The 26,895-nt window shown below is 42.2% G+C and overlaps 1 protein-coding gene across 1 annotated transcript in view; it reads left to right on the top strand.

The window, feature by feature from the left end:
• Positions 1–26,895, top strand: part of TAB1 (TGF-beta activated kinase 1 (MAP3K7) binding protein 1) — a 130,127-nt gene that overhangs the window by 25,357 nt on the left and 77,875 nt on the right. The window contains exons 4-5 of the mRNA XM_040359502.1: positions 451–537; positions 11,646–11,784. Of these exons, the coding sequence (XP_040215436.1) occupies positions 451–537; positions 11,646–11,784 (226 nt within the window). The remainder of the gene's footprint in view (positions 1–450; positions 538–11,645; positions 11,785–26,895) is intronic.

Below are 26,895 nucleotides of genomic sequence, written 5' to 3' on the forward strand. Positions count from 1 at the left end.
CTTAAATTTGTAATGTTTAACCCTGCAGTGATTGTTTTAAAGGACCTAGTAACAGTTCACACGTGTGCGATATCAGACATCACATGTGATTCGCACTGCTATGCAGATCACATTCGATGTCTGTGCGATACGAATTCAGCCATACAGATTGGATGGCTGAATTTGCATTGCATTTGGACTAAAATCACGCAGGACCCTTTTTTTTATATGCAAATCGATCTGGGGTGTCATTAACTTTCTATTGACACCCGCAGCGGTTCACATCAGGCAGTGTGAACTGCCTGTGAGTTCTATGCGTTGCGACAACCTGCGCTGGAATTTCGCTGGTTCCCACATTGTGCTGTTGTGAACCGGCACCTCTTGTTCATTACATTGGTATGTATTTGTGGTTTTGTTTTTTGAGAAAAGCCTTTTATTGATATTGCTGTATGTCAATACTGTCTCTTCCAGGCATTTGATGTTGTGGAAAGAAGTTTCCTGGAATCCATTGATGATTCCTTAGCAGAGAAAGCAAGCCTCCAGTCACAGCTCCCAGAGGTAACAAAAGATAAGTCTTATTTGTGAAAATGATTCTGAAGAGTAGTAGTATTCTCTGTGTAATAATGAGTCAGATTCCAACTATCACTTAGTGCAAGACAAAAATGAAAGCAATGTATCTATTGAACTCCACTTCATAAATACGTGTGTTGCTCATGTAGATGTGTTCATGAATCTTTGCAGCCCCTAAGCACTTCAAAGGGTAGTTCAGTACAAATTTAGAGATCTTTGCTAGGACCAAATACCAGTGAGAAAGGACTTTATAATGTGGCGACAATCAACATTCACAGAACAAGATTTAGTGGCCAGCTGGATAGTGGACCAATATCCAGTCTTTACTGTAACACTAAGGTCAGATTCCCACTTGCTGATGTAGGGTTGGGGCCAAGAAAAAGGTTTGGAAATCAATGTAAGATGATAAGTGAGATTTTTACAGATTTGGCAAATCCATCCAGAGGGACCAAAGAAGGTGGAGGCTCTGATCAACTTTCGATCTGGTTAAAGTTGGAAGGCTTTATCAGTAAAACCTGGAGAAAAGTCTGGGTGACCGATAATTGGCGTCCAAGGAGAAGGGAAGCTGGGGGTTGTGGCCTGCGTGTAGTACCTGTGAATTTTGGATAAGGTGGTTCCAATCAGTGGGTGTGGCGAAAAAAGTCTACTAAGGTTAGCCCCTGTCCACGGGAGGCCGGCTAAAGGAATCGGCACAAACTTCTACTCCAAAGAAAACCCACAATTTGTGAGGACAGTGTCTGCACCAGTTGATCACCGTAGTTGTATGGATCGCCATACAATATAATGCGGAATCTGGAAGGCCAGCCCCTCCACTAAGATTGGGTCGTCGTTGAAGCGATCTTTGAAGATTGAAGGGTTTGCCTTGCCAAGTGTATTTGCTGAAGGCTGCCCGGAGCTTTTAAAAAAACACCTGTGGTATTTTAATTGGTAATGCCTGCAGGAGGTGCGGCATAACATTCATCTTCAAGAGCCAGAGTTTTCCATCTCTCCTAGTCCACAGTGAAGGTAGCCAATAAAGGTTGGAAATTGTATTGGAAAATGAGGAGAGTGGAGGGAATTCTGGTCCCTAGGTATTGGATGAGAATGAGGAGAGTGGAGGGAATTCTGGTCCCTAGGTATTGGATAGCTTGAGGGGCCCATTAGCAAGGGAAATTACTACTAGGACACACAGGCCATAGAAAGGGGAATGCGGTTTGTAGGGAGGTAAAATCTTGCGGTGAAGAGGGTCAAGCTAAGGACCTTTAATTTTAGACTGATTAACCCCCAAGCCGAAAATGGTTGAAAACTTCTCAAGAATATGCAAAAGGTTAGTAGTATAATGATACAAAAGAAAAAAGCCAAGGCCAATTTTCCAATGACCCAGTATGTAGATCAGGGATATGCAATTAGCGGACCGCCAGCTGTTGCAGAACTACAAGTCCCATGAGGCATAGCAAGACTCTGACAGCCACAAGCATGCACGCAGAGGCATGATGGGACTTGTAGTTTTGCAACATCTGGAGGTCCGCTAATTGCATATGCCTCATGTAGATTAAATATAATCTTCCTGTGTTCAAGATTCAGGTGCCGCAGACCCCCAAAGTGTGTGTCTTGGGTATTATAGAGGACCTCCCACTGGAAGATAACCCAAAAAAAGCTGTTGGTAGAGCCCTGTTCCAGGCCCGCAAACTTATCCTTAGACACTGGAAGGATGCAGAGCCACCAAGGCTGGGGGAGTGGATAGCCCAGATGGGACTCACTCTCCGAGCTGAGAAATATATCTACCAGCGCAGGAAACGGGGGGGAAGGTTTGAGTTGCTGTGGGCCCCATGGTTAAATTCCCCGGGATTGGCCCCTCTTGAGTTGGTACTGGACAGGCTGCTCATGTAAAAGGCCGAGGGCAAAAAACTCGAGATTGGGTCATTAGCATACTATGGAAGGAGGAGGGGGAAAGGGGCAGGGGAGTGGACCCTGTAATACATTGGAGGGGGTTACGGAGTGTGAGAGCATGTCAGTACTCTTAAAGAATGTATAAATGTATAATGCAAGGGCTAGATGGGAGGAGAACGTAGCATTCCAGAAGTTCTTTCTTTTGTTGATTTATTTTTGATGTTTTATATTATTTTATTACCCTGAATGGTATAACATGGATGTATATAACAAAAAAAAAAGCTATGTAACAGATAAGATGTATGTACCCATGTATTTGTGTCATATTTGTCAATAAACATCCTTTTTTGAGAAAAAAAAAATATAATCTTCCTAATATCTAGTGACAGCAAGTATTGCCAGGATGCACCTCTTTCGTAGTGCTTTTATAATGAGGGTTGTCTAAAGTATGTTATCGTCCCCGATGAAGGGGAATAAACCCAACGTGGTCCAGATGTATCAGAGTCTATGGTGGGTTTCAAGCGCAGTGCAAGAATCTTAGCCAATAACTTAGTGGATGTAACCCCTCACATATACCCAGTAAAGTGAACGACAGAGATTAAACAAATCTCCCTACATACGTTTTTTACATGTACAGTACAGACCAAAAGTTTGGACACACCTTCTCATTCAAAGAGTTTTCTTTATTTTCTTGACTATGAAAATTGTAGATTCACACTGAAGGCATCAAAACTATGACTTAACACATGTGGAATTATACATAACAAAAAAGTGTGAAACAACTGAAAATATATTTCATATTCTAGGTTCTTCAAAGTAGCCACCTTTGATTACTGCTTGGCACACTCTTGATGAACTTCAAGAGGTAATCACCTGGCGCAGCACCCCATCACTCTCCTTCTTGGTCAAATAGCCCTTACACAGCCTGGAGGTGTGTTTGGGGTCATTGTCCTGTTGTCCTGTTGGAAAATAAATGATGGTCCAACTAAACGCAAACCCGATGGAATAGCATGCCGCTGCAAGATGCTGTGGTAGCCATGCTGGTTCAGTATGCCTTCAATTTTGAATAAATCCCCAACAGTGTCACCAGCAAAGCACCCCCACACCATCACACCTCCTCCTCCATGCTTCACGGTGGGAACCAGGCATGTAGAGTCCATCCGTTCACCTTTTCTGCGTCACACAAAGACACGGGGGTTGGAACCAAAGATCTCAAGTTTGGACTCATCAGACCAAAGCACAGATTTCCACTGGTCTAATGTCCATTCCTTGTGTTCTTTAGCCCAAACAAGTCTCTTCTGCTTGTTGCCTTTCTTTATCAGTGGTTTCCTATCAGATATTCTACCATGAAGGCCTGATTCACACAGTCTCCTCTTAACAGTTCTAGAGATGTTTCTGCTGCAAAAGGTGGCTACTTTGAAGAACCTAAAATATGAAATATATTTTCAGTTGTTTCACACTTTTTTGTTATGTATAATTCCACATGTGTTAATTCATAGTTTTGATGCCTTCAGTGTAAATCTACAATTTTCATAGTCATGAAAATGAAGAAAACTCTTTGAATGAGAAGGTGTGTCCAAACTTTTGGTCTGTACTGTATATCTGCAGTCTTTATCTTTATATACTGTTAGAAAGTGCACATCCTGTTTTGGAGATTTTCTCTTCCTGGTTATCACTGAAGTGAAGCCTGGGCATACAGCCAAGATAGCTTATTGGAGGAAAGGCACACACCCTCTCCTCATAGGTAGAGACTTTCATCTCTGTTTGTATTATTCAGCTCTGTGCTAATCTATTCATAGCATCCTCCCCAACACAAAAATCAGGCTGCTTTTATCATATGTGAAGGAAAACCTTGTTGGGTGTTATCAGGCTGATAACAGAAGAACAGAGTAGGAGACAGCTACGGGGCATAGTGCTTTGAAGAGCGATACGAAAATACTGTAGGTATAAGTGCCCAGCTCAAATTTCATGAATTGGTTTTACATCCACTTTAACGTCCAATTCCATAAGGAGATTGGCCTGTAATTTGACCATTTTGTGCTGTCAATGTTAGACTGTGAAAAAGTGGAAAAAAAACTGCGCTAGAATCCAAATAAACAAAGAAGGAAGCTGCTAGCACTCAAACATACAAACAAAGTCTGGTATAAATGGTGGGTAATTAGTGCAGCGCTAATGATCAACAATATAGAAAGTACACACTGGAACTAACACAATGTGAATTGTGAAATGTAAACAAAGATGTGAGTAATATAAACTAATAATGAAAGTTCAGAGAAGCGGGTAGGCTTCAAATAACAATGTGAGAGAAGTCCATGTGAAGAAAACACAATGAAGGAAAATTCTTCCCATTTAGATGGCTGAGTGAGAGGAAAATAAGTTGTCTGCAATTGCTCTCAAAATCTTCAAAACATGTACAGATTAAGTACTTTTACCAAATGGGGTGGACACATCTGTTATACAAAAGTGGGCCATATAAGCTTGTGATCCCAGATGGTCTGGATCAGTGTGAGATGGATCCTTGCGGTCCCCAGAGGCCTGAATCAATCCTGGATAGAAATGGTGGTCCAGCAAGCTGAGGTATGGAGTTTACACTGACAGATGAATACCAGGGTAATTCCATACGAACTCCAAAAATAAAAAAGGAATAGAAAGAGATGCTCCCAATGGTGCAGGTCAAACCACGTTTGGTTTATTTATAAAAATGTCATACATGAATGACAAATAGTGATCACAATAAACCGTATAAAAAGCAATGTGGGGTGCACAACCTGCTTCTCTGAACTTTCATTATTGGTTTATATTACTCACATCTTTGTTTACATTTCACAATTCAAATTGAGTTAGTTCCAGCATGCACTTTCTATATTGTTCATCATTAGAGCTGCACTAATTACCCACCAATGTTAGACTTTTGAAGCATAGAAATGATGGCTGTAAGAGACCCCTGGTGGAAAGGACACTGTTTTTTTTTTTCTTTTTTTTTCTTGTTCAAACACAAACCAAAAAAAAATGAAAAATGCTCCCTCCTTCTTTCCCTCCCCCTTTTTTTGTTTCCCCCCCGAGACTCCAGAAAGTCAACCTTTTATAGAGTTCAGTATGCTGCAAGTGTTATTGCATGCTTTGTTATTATTCTCTAGGGTTTCTGCATTCAGAAAATATATACTGTTTGGGGTTTTTAACTAGTCTTTAAGCCTAAATTTATTTTTTTAATTCAAGCATGTTGAAGTACCTGAATTTCATTTAGCATTAGCCTCTTGCAATCTCTGTATCACAAAGCTCAGAATGGAGTAAGCAGAACTAGCACAAGGAGTCAATCTGTTTTAATGCAGTGCAAGAAGTCCAGTCACAGCATGGAGGAGACCTGTAAGTGTTACTGAACTGCAGTAGGGAATATTCAGGACTCCTGCCGTACGAGACAGGACAGTGCTGTGTGGGAGAGCTGTTTAAAGTTGTTCTAAAGGCTGGAGGTTTTTACCCCCTCCCGCAGCCCCTCCTAATACTTAGCTAAGCTTGATCCTGATCCAGCGATGTGCATGAGAACTGAGGCTCTCCCAGGTCTCTTGCTCCTCATTAGCTGGGATGCAATCACAGCCAGTGAGGAGGGGGAAGGGGTGGAGCTATGCCACGCTCTCTGTGCCTCGTGAACATAGAGATCAGGGGCAAGCATGCATGAGTGCCCCCATAGCTAGTGGCTTTCTATGGGGTACTTGGTAGGGGGAAGGGGCCCAGAGTGCTAGCTGGGACCATAGAAGAGGAGGATCGATGCTGCTTTGTGCAAAACCAAGTATGCAATGTTTGCTATTTAACCACTTTATCCCTGGAGGAATTTACCCCCTTCCTGACCAGGCCATTTTTTGCGATACAGCACTGCGTTGCTTTAACTGACAATTGTGCAGTCGTGCAAAGCTGTACCCAAACAAAATTTACGTCCTTTATTTCCCACAAATAGAGCTTTCTTTTGGTGGTATTTCATCACCTCTGCGTTTTTTATTTTATGCGCTATGAACAAAAAAAGAGCCACAATTTTGAAAAAAATATATATTTTTTGCTATATTGGTAATAAAAATCGCAATAAGCTTATATTGATTGGTTTGCACAAAAGTTATAGCGTCTACAAACTATGGACAAAAAATGTGGTTTTAGCCTGGATCAACCAATCAAAGGGGCAATAGTATTATATCTATAAATAATTCAATAGAAATATTCCAGCTTCATCCACAGGGGATGCAGTTCTGATGGTCAAACGCATATAACAACAAAATGAGAGAATAAAGTTCCCCCAAAGAAGACCAACATTAGAACACTCTGGAAAAAATACTGAATTTTATTGAGTAGAAAAACATGCAGCAAAAAACATATAAAAAAATGGCAGATAAACAGAGTGGTATCACAATTAAAAAGACAATGTTGTCAATTAAAATCATGGGAATCGCAGCTGCGCATCACACATGCATAGCCCAGTCACCAAACACACCAGATTCAGGCACACTATTTATAGAGCACAGCTCAAAGAGGACACCCCAGGAACTTGAATAAGTTGTACAGTTCTGTATACAAGGGGAGTTCCAGTGGGCTGTATGTGCTATTTAGGGAGAAGTGGCTCCTGAAATGAGGGTATCGGCAGGGTGGATGCGTGAGGGTAAATCTGTCACCTGTCAATAAGGCAAGTACTTGCTAATCACAGTAGCAATAAAACTTGAGTACAATCCATGGCGAGGACACAGACGTGATTAGAACAGGTATGCACAGGCTTCAGTAAGGCACATATGTTGCACATATATAGAGCAGGGCTGCAGGTATGGGGTAGAGTAGAACACAGGGGTCAGGCTAGTATGTCCATAATGTGAAACATTAGGTAGGAGTGAATGATCTCACCGGCTTATTAATAGCAGTCCTCCTGTGTGGGCTCTCAGTACCCCACGGGCTGGACTCACAGTGTGCTACATGCCGCACACGCAGGGAAAACAACACACTACTTCACCACGTGTAATCTGTGCCGCAGCAGGGCCGTGCAGATGGCAGCTGGTTTCAAGTGTGGTCCGTAATGTTATCAGGCAGCCGAGCAGTTAGCGCAGGAAGCCGGTAATAGAGAATACCCTCAGCAGCTGGTGATTCCCGTTGGACGTGCTGACGCGTTTCAACAGCCATTGTTTTTTCAGAGCGGGGAGGAGACCGTGAAGTAAGCTTAAAGAGGGGGTTCACCCTAATAAAACAATTTTTTTTTCTAGCATTAAATTAGGCATAGTAGCGCGAGCTACAGTATGCCTGTATTTATTTTTTTAGCCCCGTACTCACTGTGCAATCGTATAGAGAAGATTCCGACTCCCCGCGGGGAATGGGCGTTCCTATACAGAGGGAGCATGATTGACGGCCGGCTATGGCGCGTCATGCTTCTCCGGAAATAGCCGAAATAGGACTTGGCGCTTCACGGCGCCTGCGCATAGTCTGTGCGCAGGCGCCGTGAAGAGCCGAGACCTACTCCGGCTATCTTCGGGGAGCGTGACGTGCCATAGCCGGCCGCCAATCATCCTCCCTCTGGATAGGAACGCCCATTCCCCGCGGGGAGTCGGAAACTTATCTATACGATTGCACAGTGAGTACGGGGCTAAAAAAATAAATACAGGCATACTGTAGCTCGCGCTACTATGCCTAATTTAATGCTAACATGTTGGTAATGAGGGTGAACCACCGCTTTAAATAGCAATTTCAACATGTAGTTTCATTCATTCACCACAAGATGTCATTCAAGTCTCCATGAAAATAGTCAGCAAAAGGAATAGGTGAGTGAACATGGCACACATGTTATGATTCATGGAATAATTATAGATGAAAGAGAGCCGTGGGAAAAACAAATAGAGGAAATACCTTATTTAGACAGAAGAATTTTAGACATTAATTAAATAGTCTGTTTGGCGAACATCAAATCCCTTAAGTCATAAATACAGTAGATAAATAGGACCTCAGTGAGTCGGAGATAAAGAATTTTTTTTATTAAATAAATAAAAAATATATAGTAATAATAAATAAGATTAAATATAAAACTGTTAATGAATATATATAGATGATAATGAATTAAAAATAAAGATATACACATATATACATATGTGTGTATGTGTGTGTGTGTGTGTGTGTATATATATATATATATATATATATATATATATATATATGCACCCGAGTACATACACACATATACATATAAATAATGAATTAATACCAGCAGTGGAAATTTTGAAAAAATAAATGAAAGGAGGGAGGTAAGTAGGGAGGAGCTAGCCCATAATGACCAATTAAGTATTGACTGGTCATTAAGCAGTGGCCCATTAACATCATCAGTATGGGGAGTCATGCAGTTAAGGCACAAACAAAAACCCACAGTAAAACAGAAATTATACAGTGGTGTTTTATTTCTCCAGAAAAGACTGTAAACTACACTCTGTTCAGGCCTAGAGGCACCATCGACCTCAAATAGTAAATCCATATTTTTTCCTTCTGAAGAAGGATGGTGTCAAAGTTCCCTTTTCTGGGGGGCAAATTAAGTACATAAATCCCCTTAAACGAAAGCCCAGTAGGATCACCATTATGTAACCGATCGAAATGTAGGGGAATAGGACAATCATCGTCCTTCTTCTTAATACTAGCAATGTGTTCGCCAATTCCGATGCGTAACTGTCGCTTAGTTTTGGCAATGTAGATTTTTTTAGCTGTTTTTAAATTTGTTCTAAAGGCTGAAGGTTTTTACCTTCATGCATTATATGCATGAAGGTAAAAAACCTTTAGTGTGCACCTCCTCCCGCAGCCCCTCCTAATACTTACCTAAGCTTGATCCAGCGATGTGCATGAGAACTGAGGCTCTCCCAGGTCTCTAGCTCCTCATTGGCTTAGATGCAACCACAGCCAGTGAGGAGGGGGAAGGGGTGGAGCTGGGCCACGCGCTCTGTGCCTCATGAACATAGAGATCAGGGGGCAAGCATGCATGAGTGCCCCCATAGCTAGTGGCTTGCTATAAGGTACTTGGTAGGGGGAAGGGGCCCAGAGTGCTAGCTGGGACCATAGAAGAGGAGGATCGATGCTGCTTTGTGCAAAACCAAGTATGCAATGCTTGCTATTTAACCACTTTATTCCCGGAGGAATTTACCCCCTTCCTGACCAGGCCATTTTTTGCGATACGGCACTGCGTCGTTTTAACTGACAATTGTGCAGTCGTGTGAAGCTGTACCCAAACAAAATTACGTCCTTTTTTCCCCACAAATAGAGCTTTCTTTTGGTGGTATTTGATCACCTCTGCGGTTTTTATTTTTTTTGCGCTATAAACAAAAAAAGAGCGACAATTTTGAAAAAAAAAAAACAATATTTTTTGCTATATTGGTAATAAAAATTGCAATAAGCTTATATTGATTGGTTTGCACAAAAGTTATATAATCTACAAACTGTGGATAAGATTTATGGCATTTTTATTCTTATTATTTTTTTTACTAGTAATGGGGTAGATTCACATACCTTTTGTGGTGGCGTATCTCCAGATACGCCGCCGTAATTTGAATTCCGCGCCCGCGTAGCGTTACGCCGATTCTCAAAGGCAGTTACGCTGAAAAAATAGGCTTCCTCCACCCACGTTACTTGATTGCGGCGGTGTAGAATTGTGTGCAATATAACTTTGGCCGCTAGGGGCGCTTCTGTTGTTGTCGGCGTAGAATATGCTAATTTCCTAGATACGCCGATTCACAAACGTACGTGCGCCCGGTGTTCGTTTTTTACGTCGTTTGCGTTAAGGCTTTTTCGGCGTAACGTTGCTCCTGCTATTAGGAGGCGCAGCCAATGTTAAGTATGGACGTCGTTCCCGCTTCGAAATTTGAATCTTTTACGTCGTTTGCATAAGTCGTTCGCGAATAGGGCTGGACGTAATTTACGTTCACGTCTAAACCAATACGTTGTTGCGCCGTACTTGGAAGCAATGCACACTGGGATATGTACACGGACAGCGCATGCAAAACGTCAATCACGTCAGGTCATCATAAATTTAAATAAAACACGCCCCCTTCCACATTTGAATTACGCGCGCTTACGCCGGCCCCTTTTACGCTACGCCGCCGCGACTTACGGAGCAAGTGCTTTGTGAATACAGCACTTGCTCCTGTAAGTTACGGCGGCGTAGCGTAAATACTAAACGCTGCGCCGCCGTAACTATGCGCGCCCGTACGTGAATCTACCCCAATGTTGGTAATGACGGTGATCTGCGTTTTTTTTATCGGGACTGCGACATTGTGGCGGACAGATCAGACACTTTTGACACATTTTGGGGACCATTGAAATTTTTTACAGCGACCGGTGCTATGAAAATGCACTGATTACTGTGTAAATGTCACTGGCAGGGAAGGGGTTAACATAGGGGGTGATCAAGGGGTTAACTGTGTTCCCTCACTGTGTGTTCTAACTGTAGGGGGAAGGAATTGACTAGAGTAGAAGATAAATCATTGTTCCTAGCTAGTAGGAACACACGATCTGTTTCTTCTCTCCTCACAGAACAGGGATTTGTGTGTTTACACACGCGCGTCCCTGTTTTGGTTCTCGTGCCTGCGATCGCGTGTGGCCGGTGGTCCTCACGACCGCCGGCCACGAGCAGCGGTCCCCTCGGAAAAAAAAAGGAAAATTGCTTTTACAAACTTTTTAAATCCACTTCTCCTTTAAAGGAAATCTCTACAAAGGATATACTGTATGTAGCTTCCTACTGCAGACCTCCCTTTCCTGGCTGTCATGCTGATCCAATGGCTTTGATACTTTTTTAAATCACTTACTTGAAGCATGTATGCAGGACCCTAAAGCTTAGTGCATGCTGGTTTAAACGAAAAACAAACCTGACATCCCAGGTCAAAACCCTTGTACTAACAAGAGAGAACTGATTGAGAGCTGGTCGGCTGCTGGTTTTTCCAGCATGGTTGTCCGACAGAAGCCAAACGACCGGCTTTTGTTGGACCGGCAGCCATACACACGGCCGACTTTTGGCCGATGTCATTTGGCATTTGGCCTGTGTGTACTAGGCTTAACTTTGGTTAAGCACATGCTTGTTCTGGGTCAGTATCAAAGTATTGCAATAACCAGCCAATTAGTATTTTAAGAAAGAGGTCATCGGTGCTAGCCTTCATGTTACCTATCTACTATGTTGTACAGACAGGTGGGATATTATCAACATTTGTTCATTTTATTTTTAATTTTTTTGCATGATTTAGGGTGCAGTGCTTCAGCAACTTCCCAGCCAATACCAGAAGATTGTAGAGCGACTAAACACTTTAGAGAAGGAAATCTATGGAGGAGCAATGGTTATTGTGGTGATCATTGTAAACAACAAACTGTACGTCGCTAATGTTGGTAAGTAAAAGACAATTAAAAATACTTTTAATGTGACATTATTTGGGACTCGTTTACATTTCTATTAACCCTCTGAAGAGCAGTCCACAATGGATCGCTCTTCAGAGGGAACTAGATAGACAGTGAGGAGGCGGTGGTGATGATGTCCTCACCACCTATTTTAACCGTTAAAACTTTGCACAATCATGCCTCAACTGCATGCATTGCACATGATTGCAGGGCTGCTCCTTTCAGTTGAATGGATCATGTTAAAAAGAGGAACTGCAGTCTGCTCACATAATTTGTAATAAAAACATTTTTGCCATTCTGAAGTTTCCCTCCAACCACTTTGCATATTATTTTATATATACTGTGATTCTGTACTTGCCAAATATGCTGCAGAAATCTCCCTCCACTGAGTCTGGCTGCAACCATTTTACTGTGGGCATCTGAAGCTGCGCCTGTTTACTTTGTGTATATACAGACACACAAAGGGACACTTCCAGCTCTGTAGCCCTGCAGTTTTTATTGGTCCTCGTATGACTCATCCCCACTCCCTTCATGGCAAACTCTCAGGAGAGAGAGAAAGCTGTGCATGATGTCATAAGCTTATGCTAATGAACAGACAAGAAACAGGAAGTGGGCTGTATAAGGTATTTACTGGCAGAAAAAATGTTTTACTCTCCAAAGTTAGCCACTTGCCGACCGCTGGCCGTCCTCGGCTTTGTGTGATATATTTCAATGATGCCTGCAGCTACAGGCATCATTCAGCCGGCGATTCCCTACACCATAAGAACGATCATAGCGGCTGTTCCGCCACTTGATCATTCTTACGGGCAGCGAGAGGGGACTTTCCCCCTCCCAATCCCACCGCCCTCCGGTGCTTTCACCGACTCACCTGTGCGATCAGTGAGAGGATCCGCCGGCCCCCGGATGTTGATCATAGAGATTTCCGGCAGACCAGATGGTCGCAGGAGTCTCTATGATCGTCGGAGGCCGGCGCAATGTTATGACGGTCTCTGCATTCATAAAAAACGGCGCCGCTTCGGCTGTGAAGCGGTGATCGTTTTAACTTTTTTATTTTAGGCTTCCCAGGTGAGATGTGGGGTCTTATTGACCCGATATCTAACTGTAAAGAGGACCTGTCATGCCATATTCCCATTACAAGGGATGTTTACATTCCTTGTAATAGGAATAAAAGTAATCAAAAACATTTATTTTTTTAAAGTGTCAAAATAATTTTTTTTAAGTAAAATTAACAATACATATTTTTTTTTTTAAGTGCCCCTGTCCCCGTGTGCTCGCACGCAGAAGCGAATGCATACGAAAGTCCCACCCACATATGAAAACTGTGTTCAAACCACACATGTGAGGTGTTGCCGTGAACGTTCGAGCGAGTGCAATAATTCTAGCCCTAGACCTCCTCTGTAACTCAAAACATGTAACCAGTAAAAAATGTTAAAGGGTCACCTATGGGGATTTTTAAGTACTGAAGTTTGGCACCATTCCACGAGCGTGTGCAATTTTGAAGCGTGGCATGTTAGGTATCTATTTACTCGGCATAACTTCATCTTTCACAAAACTTTACTGTTTTTTATTTATTTTTTAAGGCATGAAACAGTTAAAAAAAAAAAAAAACTTTGAAAAATTGCAATGACCGCCATTGTATTCTCTAGGGTCTCTGCTAAAAAAATATTATTTTTACATGTAGGAGAGAAGTCGAGGGAAAGAGGCCCCCACTCGTTTCATAACATTGAGTGGTGGAAGCGACGTCAAACGTCACTTCCGCCCAATGGCCTTAAAGGGGAAATCTTTTTGCAAATAAAAAAGACATTTCATATTTAATTTTTTTATTGCATTTTAGTGTAAATGTTTAGATCTGAGGTCTTTTTGACCCCACATCTCACATTTAATAGGACCTGTCATGCTTTTTTTTTCCTATTACAAGGGATGTTTACATTTTTCCTTGTAATGGCAATAAAAGTGACCCAAAATGTTTTTTTTTAAAGGACAGTTTAAATAAAATAACAAGTAAAACAGGGGTTGACAAATTTGCTTGGAATCTAGGAGCCAGCTAAAAAAGTTAGGAGCCAGAAAACGCGCCCCGTCCCGACGAGCTTGCGCGCAGAAGCGAACACATACGTGAGCAGCGACCGCATATGTAAACGGTGTTCAAACCACACATGTAAGGTATCGCCGCGATTGGTAGAGCGAGAGCAATAATTCTAGCCCTAGACCTCCTCTAACTCAAAACATGCAACCTGTAGAGTTTTTTTAAACGTCGCCTATGGAGATTTTAAAGGGTAAAAGTTTGACGCCATTCCACGAGCGGACGTAATTTTGAAGCCTGACATGTTGGGTATCAATTTACTCGGCATAACATTATCTTTCATAATATTAAAAAAAAATGGGGATAATTTTACTGTTGTCTTATTTTTTAATTAAAAAAAGTGTAATTTTTTTCCCAAAAAAGTGCGCTTGCAAGACTGCTGCGCAAATATGGCATGACAGAAAGTATTGCAACGATCGCCATTTTATTCTCTAGGGTGTTAGGATAAAATATATATATATATATAATGTTTGGGGGTTCTAATTAGAGGGAAGAAGATGGCAGTGAAAATAGTGAAAAAGTACATTAGAATTGCTGTCTAACTTGTAATGCTTTACTTGTAATACCAACGGCCACCACCAGATGGCGCCAGCTTACACATCTGGTGGTAATAACTTGTAATACCAACGGCTCACCACCAGATGGTGCCAGCTCACAAAAAAAAAAAGATTTTTTTTTTTTTTTGTATTTTTTTTTGCCCCCCCCTTCCAAGCCAAGTCGCCAGGACCCTATTTCTAGTCGCCATGGCGACCTGGCGCCCGGGATTTGTCGAGCCCTGAAGTAAAATAATAAAACAAAAAAAATTAAAGCGTCCCGTTGAGCTTGCGTGCAGAAGCAAAAGCATACGTAAGTTGCGCCCGCATATGAAAACGGTGTTCAAACTACACATGAGGTTTTGCCACGATCGTTGAAGCGAGAGCAATAATTCTAGCACTAGACTCTGTTACTCTAAACCTGTAGACATTTTTAAACGTCGCCTATGGAGATTTTTTAAGGGTCAAGGTTTGTCAGCATTTCATGAGGGGGCGCAATTTTGAAGCATGACATATTGGGTATCAATTAACTTGGTGTAACATTATTTGTCACAATATAAAAAAAAATTGGGCTAACTTTACTGTTATCTGATAAGTCAAAAAAGTGTACTTTTTTTAAAAAAAAATTCGCAAAAAAAGTCCTCTTTTCTGATGAGAGCAAATTTTGCATCTCATTTGGAAACCAAGGACCCAGAGTATGGAAGAAGAATGGAGAGGCACACACTGCAAGATGCTTGAAGTCCAGTGTGAAGTTTCCACAGTCTGTTGATTTGGGGAGCCATGTCATCTGCTGGTGTTGGTCCACTGTGTTTCATTAGGTCCGGGGTCAACGCAGCTGTCTACCAGGAGACTGTGGAACACTTCATGCTTCCTTTCACAGACGAGCTCTATGGGGATGCTGACTTTATTTTCCAGTGCCACAGGCTGATCGCTTCCATGCCATGCCGCATTGAGGCAGTAATTGCTGCAAAAGGGGCCCAAACCAAGTACTGAGTACATTTGCATGCTTCTACTTTTCAGAGGTCCGATTATTGTATTATTGCATAATCATCACAAATGTGACAAATCACGGCTTGAACTATCTTGCTTTACATGTAATGAGTCTATCTCATATATTAGATTCACCTTATAAGTTGCATTAGTGACATAAATGCACTTTTGCACGATACTTTTTTTCGAGTTTCACCTGTATGTGGAGGGAGAGGTTAATTTAGTGACTGCAGATGTATCATCATTTTATACTATCATTCCACATCATAAAGGATATGAAGTGACCCAGCATTTTCTTAATGAAGGGGACTCACTACCCCAGAAGCAAAGGGACTTTATTTTAAAACTGCTGTTTGGTATAGAGCATAGTTATTTCTTCTACGCCTCTACTTCCTACAGTGTACTGGCGTGAAAAGATAATATTCTGGGACTGGTGCTGCCTGAACAACCTCATCTTTAGGAAAACTCGTTCTCTCAGAGATATTGTGGCTCCGTCAATGGTGGACAGACCTGTTAAGACTAAAATGTTCAGTAATCTGGGTGGGGGACTCACTGGGGTGAGTAAGAGGGTAAGTGATGTCAGGGTTGGGGAGGGGGGGGTAGGAGGGTAAGTGAGCGCAGGGTAGGGGGGTGAGTAGAAGGGTAAGTGAGGGCAGGTAGGGGGGGCTAGAAAGAACTCTGGGAACACAAAGGACAGTGAGAGCAGCGATATCTAAGTGCAGTATGACCGCAATTTAATGTATAAAAGTTAAGAAATACACTTACAAGGTTAAAAACAATTCCCCCTATCCTCCTGCCCCGGGTTTGGTGCCAATTACCCATCTTCTCTTTCCAGTCCCCTTGTGCTTCCACCCATGATGTGGTATCAGACCCTCCTTAGCCTTCTTCCCCTGGTATGGTGCCAGTTCACTGCTTTCCTTCTGTCCCTGGTACATTGCCAGGCAACCCCTCCCATGTCACTTGTACTGTGGCAATCTACCTCCTTCTCCCTATGTCCTGCCCCTGGTATAGTGCAAGTCCCCCCCCCCCCCATAATGCGACTAGTATGATGCCAATCCCCCCTACTTTTCTCCCCTGGTACGATGCCTCCCCTCCTGTCCATGGTGCTATGGTGAAAATCACATCCTGCCTGTGGTACAATGGCAGCCCCCATTACCTGGTCCAATGCCAGTCCTGCTTCTGGTATAGTGCCAGCCCCTCCAGCCCATTTTGTCCCCAGTATGGTGCCAGTTCTTCTGTCATCCTGTCCCTGGTATAGTACCAGTCCCCATATATCCCAAGGATGGTTCCATTCCACTATCGATCCCCTGGTTTAGTGTCAGTCCATCCCATGGTACAGTGCCAGTCTCCCTCCTCCCTCTGTTTGGATCCCTCTTCACCTCCTTTCCCAAGTCGGGTGTCCCTCAGATGGACCCCTGGACGGATGTTGTGTCACGTCAGCAGGCAGCCCAGACTGCAGAGCAGCAGACTCCTCTGCACGGCGCTACACATATTGTGTTACCGGCAGCGCCCAGACATGGCTGCTCCTCAGTGCTCCGGCTGCCCCTCTTCGGCCTTTCCATGATGCGTGTGAGCTTCATCTTCTCCCCCTTTTCCGCCTGGCTCCCCCTCCTGCCACGGACTGACACTTCTCCTCGTCTCCCAGTAACGTCTGCTCCGGGGGCGCTAGTGGTTTATACTGCACTTGAATGGCACTACTCTCTCTGTCTTTGTCTCCCTGGCATAACTCCTATATCTGACTTGTACCTATAGGTAAGCCTATAATAAGGCTTACCTATAGGCACTGTAAATATCTCTAAATATGCACAGTTTAGGAGATATTTACTGTATATGCAGCCGATGATGTCATCGGCTCATGCGCTCTGACAGAACGGCTACCTGCGTCGTTTCTTCAGAGTCCTGTGCTGTAAACGGTGGCTCCTCTGCGCATCCACTGAACCGGAAGGAAGACAAGTGATGATAGAAGCAGCCTCCAGCGGTGACCGTGCTTGCATGCGATGCATACTAGAACATTATGGTATTACCTTGCAGGTCAGAAAAAATAAATACTCACCCAGCGGTTTACTAACGCTTTAATGGCCAATAATTGCCGGCATTCTGTTCTTTACATTGCAGCTGTTATTAGGGAAATCCCGCTGACTGCTGAAAATACCCATGCAAATGACTTAGGCTCCATGCACACAAAAGCTAAAAATAAGCTATAAAAAATGCCAGTAGCTTTGCAGGGAGCCTTTTAATGTTTTTTTTAACATTTTTGCAATAGCGTTTATTAGCGTCTTTCAGTGTAGCATTTTTATATATTTTTTTAAATAGATAAGAAAACGCTAGCGCATCTGAAAAACTGCACTTTGAACGCAAATTTCGAGCATTCAGAAAAAAGCCAATAAGCTCCAAAGCTCATTAACACTAAAAAACGCTAACATAGAGTTCAGTTTATGGGCTTTTTAAAAAAACGCCAAAAAGACAATAAACTGCATTTTATTAGCTTCCGTGTGCATGGAGCCTAATATCGGCATTGATAACAGAATCCGTGCAACCCTACTTTTTGTTATTAAATTATTTTATCAAACAAGTTGCGCTTTGAGACTTCCTCCTTTGTGTCCATTCTGAGTGGTGTAGTTTACCTGGGAAAATGTGACTGGAAACCAAATACCGGTTTTTGAACCTTGGATCCTGGGACCGTATGGGGTTCCCTGTTCTGTGAGTTTTAGCTCCTTGGATAAGTTACAGATACTAATGATAACTTGAGATTTGCTTGTGAGAAGAAGCTGCAATATTGCACAGGCACCTTTGGATCACATTTGCCACTTTATCATCTTCTGGACCGCCCACCGTCGCCATACATCGGCACTTGGAGGAATATCGTTGTTACGGCAGCAGGTGGTCCACTTTCAGGAAGAAGTGGTCTCTGTGGTGGATTTGCCACAAGATCACTTTTATTGGAGGCAGGAGAGGGGTCCCCTCCTCCTGCCGCGCTTGGGTGCCCTCCTCTTACCGGAGCCGCCGGCAGAGGCAATGGCATCTGCTCTCTCCTGTGGTATGGAGCTGAGTGAGGGGAAGATGGCCTCCACCCAGCTCCATACCATTGCAGGCGGAAGCGATGTCCAAAACGTCACTTACGCCCATTGCTCCTAAAGCAACTTTTTTTCAAACTACATTTTTTTATTTATTGCATTTTTGTGTGAATATGAGATCTGAGGTCTTTTTGACCCCAGATCTCATATTTAAGAGGTCCTGTCATGCTTTTTTTTTTTCTATTACAAGGGATTTTTACATTCCTTGTAATAGAAATAAGTCACACAATTTTTATTTATTTTTTAGGAAAGAACAGTGAAAAAATAAAAGGGAAAATAAATCATTAAAATGTGCCCCGTAACGACAAACAAGTTATTCTCCACCCCCCCCCCCCCACAGGCTATCCACTTACGTTTTCCTACAGCTCCTTAAATTATTCAATCTCTAGCGAGCATTTTTCCCATTCTGAACATATTACTCTAAACTTTTCATTTCTATCTTTAACCCTGGAAATCCATCTTTCTGCCTCCATAATTAAATTCACTTCTCTCTTCCATTCAAGAATAGTTGGCCTTTTATCCTGTTTCCATAATCGAGGTATTAATAATTTTGCCGCATTTAATAAATGAGGCGTAATACTCTCCTTATATGATCCCATGGACCTCGCTGACCCGTGGAATATGAAGTTTAAAGGTGTCAGTTCTATTTCCTCGGGAGATAGCCTTCCAACCCAAGGGGCAATCTCTTGCCAATATCCTCTGATCTTTGGGCATGACCACCACAGGTGGAGTAGGGTACCCTCTTGTCCACATCCCCTCCAACACCTATTGTCCGCAAGCCTATACATCTGTGCCAATCTTACTGGGGTTCTATACCACCTAGATAGAAATTTATAGGACATCTCCTGAATCTGTGAGCTTACAGATGTATAGTGTGTGGAGTCAATAAGTTTTTTAATTTGTTGCGTGGTAAACCTGTGATTTAGCTCTCCTTCCCAGTCTCTAATATAGTAAGGTGTTGTTTTTCTCCGTGTCCCTAGGATTAATCTATACATTTGAGACATTAAGTGTTTGGCCCTCCCAATCTTTACACATCTGGTTTCAAATATAGTAAGCGAATTAAGAGGCCTTATCCTGGTCTTCCATTTTTGAAAGAAGCACCCTCATTGATGATACCTCCACTCCACCATTGCGGCTGTTCCCAAGCTCCGTCTCAATTCAGGTAAGGGGGTCAGGGTTCCACATGGGGCAAATTTGCCGCATGTGGTATCCCTCCCCCAGGCCTTCATTGATCCTACTTCCTCGCCTGGGGGGAACCACGGGAATCCCTCTAGGGGAGCCAAGGGGGATATCCCAGGGGCATAATCTTCTGATTGATTTATTTTATCCCATATCCTTAGTGTATTATTAGTTAATGGTGACATCCATTTTGAGAGCCCTCTTTCTGTCTTCGGTATCCAAGGAGCTCCTGCTAGGTTCCTTCCTGCCATTGTTTGCTCTAATTTTACCCATGTTTTAGTTGAGTGATCGTGATTCCAATTTAGTATACGTACTAGTGCCATTGCCCTATAATATGATATTACATCTGGCAGCCCCACTCCGCCCTCTGACTTTTCTCTACACAAAATTTCATAGGCTAATCTGGGGCGTTTATCGTTCCATACAAAGGATACAAAAGCCTTCCGTATGCCCTTAAAAAAACTCTGTGGGAGGTGAATTGGCACTGTATGTAAGACATAAATTATTTTAGGTAGTATGTTCATTTTTATTGTGTTCACCCTTCCAAACCAAGTTAAAAACTGCCCCTTCCATTTCTGAAGATCCTCTCTTACCCCTTCCATTAAGGTACCATAATTCAGGTCGTATAAAAGTTTAGGGTCAGGCGTTATATGCGTCCCTAAGTACACTAGTGATTTTTTATTCCATATGAAGCGATATGCTTCTTGTAGAGTGTTCGCCATACTTAAAGATACATGGCTAGGAAATAATATAGACTTCTCAAAATTAATTTTAAAATTGGATAGGGTCCCAAACCTAGATACTTCTTCCATCAAGGCAGGTAATGAAGTCTGTGGTGTGGATAGATAGAACAACAGGTCATCGGCATATGCCGAGACCTTATGTTCATCCGGCCCAATACACGTTCCCTGTATTCCGTTATTTCTTCTTATTTTGCAGAGAAAGGGTTCCAATATCATTGCAAATAGTAAGGGAGACAAGGGACACCCTTGTCTCGTACCATTGTATATTTGGAAATAGTCTGACAAAGTGCCATTCACCTTTACTCTTGCTCTCGGGGACGCGTACAACGCCAGCACCCAACCCATCACACGCTCTCCCACTTTCATCCACCTCAGAACCTCAGTCATAAACATCCAGCTAACCCTGTCGAAAGCTTTTTCGGCATCCATAGATAATATTATTCTGGGGGCTTTGTCCGGACCATGTTGCATGCAATGGAGGACATTTAATGCTCTTATGGTGTTGTCTCTAGCTTCACGGCCCTTCATAAAGCCTGTTTGATCAGGGTGAACTAGCTTCACTAAATGATCCTGTAGTCTAAGTGCCACAATTTTTGATAATAACTTCGTATCAGAATTTAACAGAGAAATTGGTCTATAATTAGCACAATGTTGGGGATCTTTTCCTGGTTTTGGGAGGATTGTAATGTGTGCCAATAGTGCTTCTGGAGGAAGTGAATAACTTGTTTGTCTTTTTTTTTTTTTTCTTCGTATTTATTTATTTTTAACTCTCAATATGAAATCCCGTGCGGCACTGCTCCCAACCCCCACCTGCACAGGTTTAAGAGAGGGTGGGGACACAGGGTGGGATTGGGATATACTACATAATAAGGGGTCCTTTTTTTTTTTTTTGTTATTATATACATTTACTTATTTTCTTTCGGGGTTGGTGTGTGGAATAGGGAAGGGAGAAAGGGTGAGATAAAAAAGCGGGGGGGGGGGGGGGGTTAAGTCATTAGTGGCTTTATGGGCCTGACAGAGGCCTCAGATTTCAAACACTTGGTAAAAATGTTTTTAGGGGAGGGGGTAACAAGGAATAATGAGCGATAAGCTATAGAATGGCTTTTTAGAAGCCTCATATCTAAGGGATCACTTTTTTTATTTATTTATTTTATTTTCTGTTTGGAGGGGGGAGAGAGCCACAGGGAATAAGTGAGGGTGGGGGGGGGATAATTTTTCTCCCCTTTTTTTTTTATTTATTTATTTATTTTTTTTCTCTCTCTTTATTTCCCCGGGGGGGGGGGGGTGTATGGGATTCAGATAAGGATGTTTATTGTACAAGGGTGTGATATAATGTAATATATTGTTAAATGGAAATGTTGAAAAACTAATAAAAAAATTTGATATTAAAAAAAAAAAATGTGCCCCGTAACGACGAGCTTGCGTGCAGAAGCGAATGCATATGTGCGTAGCCCCCGCATATGAAAACAGTGTTCAAACCACACATGGGAGGTATAGTCGCGATCGTTGGAGTGAGAGCATTAATTCTAGCCATAGATCTCCTCTGTAACTCAAAACATGCAACCTGTAGAATTGTTTGTGACACTTTGCACCGAGTCATCTTTCTGACACAGTGCACACTTTTTCTACAGGATGTTAGCTCAACTGGGTGTAGGCTAGGAGAGTGGCCGTTGACAGGGTCGGTATTAGGATCTGTTGCGGGAGCTCCGTGCAGTGCATCCGCTCGCATGCCTAGCTCGGCCATGCCCCCGAATGTGCCCTTACTTTTATATTTATTTTGCAAGGTTTAAACTAATTTCTAAAAAATTACATAGGTTTGGTGACACAACATTTGTACAACTTACTCTGTAGGTAGTATTATTGTTGAACTATTTCAGTGCTGGAAAGAGAAGACATTCTGTGGCCCTTCAGGGTTAAAATGCCAATTTACTTTACTATAATGCCAAAGCATGTACTTTATTGACAGCAGGTGATTTGGTATTTCAGAATGTCATGGTGTTTCTGGTGAACAAACATTAATGACCTGCTCTTTATAAATGCAAGTATTGTTCTTTTGTTTCAACATGCTTTAGCAGCTATATATCTAAGTGGCAGTGTTTATTTTTGCGAACAATAAAGAACTAGTTTGTTTGATTGTAAATAGCTATTAACATACACAATTGTGTTCCCCAAGTGCAAACATCTAGCATATGTTGGTGGGTCTGAAACACACTCTAAAATTAAAACATTACTTAAATGGGTTGTAAAGGTTTTTTTTTTTTTCTTTTTCTAAATAGGTTCCTTTAAGCTAGTGAATTGTTGGTTCTCTTACCTTTCCCTTCGATTTCCCTTCTAAATGTTTTTTTTTCTTTGTTTTCTTTGTCTGAATTTCTCACTTCCTGTTCCTCCTCTGTAAGCTGTTTTGGCTGACTAACCACTAGCCAGAACTGCTTGGATGATGGGGGCAAGCTTACTGAGGAGGAACAGGAAGTGAGAAATTCAGACAAAGAAAAAAAACATTTAAAAGGGAATTTGAAGGAAAAGGTAATTGAACCAACAATGCACCTTAAAGGAACCTATTTAGAAAATAAAAAATGAACCTTTACAACCCCTTTATCGCTTATAATCAAAGTCCTTAACAATGAAGACACTGTTCCAAAACCTGCAGAGCTGGGACTTGGTGTCAAAATCGAATTAAGCTTTGTGGAATGACCCCTATTTAACTTAGACTGTATACCCACGGTTCAGTGCTGCTGGTGTACCCCTATGATGCACCCTACTACAACATTGTATTATGACAGAATAAATAAAGTGAACTAAAAATTTCCACTTCGCATTCATCAAGACCCCTAATTTTCTTTTAGTAACATGCAAGCTGAAAATTGCCATTTGTTTTTCTGTCCCAGGCCAAGCATCGTATCTAGTACATGGAAGGGAAGAAGAAGATATGGAGCTTATGTATTTAAGGCAAATAGGTTATCCACTTTGCAAGGGAATTTTTGCCCCAGATCTTAGTGAATGAAGTGCAGTTTTTCTTTGCCTAGACTACCCAGTCATGTAAGCAAATTTTGGTAAATCAAGTCCTAAAAATGAAAAATCAAGTTTTGGTGACTCTGCACCCATCCCAGATTGCATACTCCTAGTGTTCTCAGGTGTGCCTCCCTAGTCCTCCCGACTGTGCCTGTCACTCATTGACCCTCCTGGCAGCACATACACCGGTGGTTCCCTCCTGAATTCATGCCCGGCAGGAATAGCTCCTCCTGTCCTCTCTGTGCCTCCTGTCCAGATCCTTCATGCATTCTTGAAGGGATCCTTCCTGTACTCGAGTCCCAGGCCCAAGGTCACCCTCCTCCAGACTGGGGGGGCGCCCTCAAAGGCCCCAACAGCCTAGCACTCCATCCTCTGTTCTTCCCCCCGACAACCCCTCCCCAGCTGGGCTGACCCTAGGTATACCAAGGAGGCCTGTGCCCTGCCAATCCTAGTTGAAGATTGGTCAGGGCTCCCAAAGAACATTTCAGCTCTCCCGGCTGTCCATGTCCCTGGAGTGGACAATTGGCAGGCGGACTTAGTAAGTCACCAACGCCTAGACCCTGGGGAGTGGCCTCTAAAACGAAGATTTTTCAAAATCCCGGTCAAATGTGAAGGAAATCAGATGTAGACCATCTGTCCATAGGATGTTGTTCCAGAACTGTGAAGGCTTTTTTAGATGTTGTTTGGCAAACTCTAATCTGGCCTTCCTGTTTTTGAGGCTCACCAATGGTTTACATCTTGTGGTGAACCCTCTGTATTCACTCTGGTGAAGTCTTCTTTGATTGTTGACTTTGACACACATACACCTACCTCCTGGAGTTCTTGATCTGGCCAACTGATGTAAAGGATGTTTTCTTCACCAGGGAAAGAATTATTCAGTCATCCACCACAGTTGTTTTCCGTGGTCTTCTGGGTCTTTTGGTGTTGCTCAGCTCACCGGTGTGTTCATTCTTTTTAAGGATGTTCCAAACAGTTGATTTGGCTACACCTAATGTTTTTGCTATCTCTCTGATGGGTTTGTTTTGTTTTTTCAGCCTAATGATGGCTTGCTTCACTGATAGTGACAGCTCTTTGGATCTCATATTGAGAGTTGACAGCAACAGATTCCAAATGCAAATGGCACACTTGAAATGAACTCTGGACCTTTTATCTGATCCTTGTAAATGGGATAATGAGGGAATAACACACATCTGGCCATGGAACAGCTGAGAAGCCAATTGTCCCATTACTTTTGGTCCCTTAAAAAAGTATTTTTTTTATATATTTATTATAGCAAAAACTAAAACATTTTTTTTTAAATTGTTGCTTTTCTTTTGTTTATAGCAAAATAAAATAAAACGCAGAGGTGATCAAATACTAATAGAAAGCTCTATTTATGGGGAAAAATTATTAAAATTTAATTTGGGTAAAGTGTAGCATGACCACGTAATTTTCATTCAAATTGTGACAGCGCTGAAAGCTGAAAAATGGCTTGGGCAGGAAGGGGGTGAAAGTGCCCGGTATTGAGGTGGTTAAACAAAAGATGGGTATGTTGTTTGTTTTAGCTTTTCGATATATTCAGAATTTGCTATTTAAATACTGATCGATTGTAGACAAGCAGTTCCATTTACATAAAGCCATTCGTTTTGAAGTGAAACTTTGCTTTTTATAATGTAATATGATAAACTAGATAAATAAATATTCTTTATTTTAACCTCTGCAACCCTGTCTTTTTTTTTTTTTAAAGTGTTACTGTAGAATTTCTGCCTTGCTGAAGGGATCAGGTGATAACTCAAAAAATGTTGATAGCTACAGCTGCTGTCTGGCTGATGTATTGGAGAGATTTTATCAGTTAATGATAGAATACAAGGTTGTTAATAAAACTTGTATCTTTGTACCCTTTTCAGACATTTATATGTTTGATTTTAAAAATGGTAACCTATTTGTTTTTATATTTTTGGTCACCATACCCTTTTAAACTGTTAAACCAAAATAGGAAAAATGTGCTGTTGTGTTTATTTTTTTATTTATTTTTTATATATTATTATTAACTAAGCAGAAGTGTTGGCATCATGGGACTGATGATTTGCAATGTTTGAGTTACTGTAAGACCCAAATAGACATGGACAGTCCATAGCTCTCCTACTGAAAAGTTTACTGGTAATGTTGGGTTTCTAAGTTTAAAGTTACTGTCTTAAAATAAGACTGGCATTGAAGGTGCATATTTATGAGCTAGAGAACTTTAACCACTTCCCGACCGCCGCATGTAGATATACGTCGGCAGAATGGCACGGACAGGCACATCAACGTACCTGTACGTGCCTGCCTAGACGTGGGTCGGGACCCCCCCCCCCGCTACACGCGGCGGTCGGGTTCCCTCGGGGAGCGATCCGGGATGACGGCGCGGCTATTTGTTTATAGACGCTCCGTCGCGATCGCTCCCCGGAGCTGAAGAACGGGGAGAGCCGTATGTAAACACGGCTTCCCCGTGCTTCACTATGGCGCTGCATCGATCGAGTGATCCCCTTTATAGGGGAGACTCGATCGATGACGTCATTCCTACAGCCACACCCCCCTACAGTTGTAAACACACACTAAGTGTACACTAAATCCTACAGCGCCACCTGTGGTTAACTCCCAAACTGCAACTGTCATTTTCACAATAAAGAATGCAATTTAAATGCATTTTTTGCTGTGAAAATGACAATGGTCCCAAAAATGTGTCAAAATTGTCCGAAGTGTCCGCCATAATGTCGCAGTCACGCAAAAAAATCGCTGATCGCCGCCATTAGTAGTAAAAAAAAAAAAATAATAAAAATGCAATAAAACTATCCCCTATTTTGTAAACGCTATACATTTTGCGCAAACCAATCGATAAACGCTTATTGGGATTTTTTTTTACCAAAAATAGGTAGAAGAATACGTATCGGCCTAAACTGAGGAAAAAAAAAATTTTATATATGTTTTTGGGGGATATTTATTATAACAAAAAGTAAAAAATACTGAATTTTTTCGAAAAATTGTCGCTCTATTTTTGTTTGTAGCGCAAAAAATAAAAATCGCAGAGGTGATCAAATACCACCAAAAGAAAGCTCTATTTGTGGGGAAAAAAGGACGCCAATTTTGTTTGGGAGCCACGTCGCACGACCGCGCAATTGTCTTTTAAAGCGACGCAGTCCCGAACTGTAAAAACACCTTGGGTCTTTAGGCAGCATATTGGTCCGGTCCTTAAGTGGTTAAAGTGATTGTAAAGTCTTGTTTTTTTAAATGTTAAAAATAACAAATGTTATACTTGCTTCCTCTGTTGCAGTGGAAGCAGCCCGGAACCTCCTCTTCTCGGGTCCCTATTCTGCACTCCTGGCCCCTCCATTCTGTTGGGCGACCCCACAGCACACTGCTTGCTATGGGGCCACCTGAGCCAAGTCACAGCCCCCCCCCTTTCTATTCTCGTTGGCCAAGCCACGGCCCACACCCTATGTATTTTCATTGGCTGACTGACTTTGACAGCATCGGGA

This window comes from Rana temporaria, chromosome 7, assembly GCF_905171775.1.
Source record: "Rana temporaria chromosome 7, aRanTem1.1, whole genome shotgun sequence".
Taxonomy (NCBI): domain Eukaryota; kingdom Metazoa; phylum Chordata; class Amphibia; order Anura; family Ranidae; genus Rana; species Rana temporaria.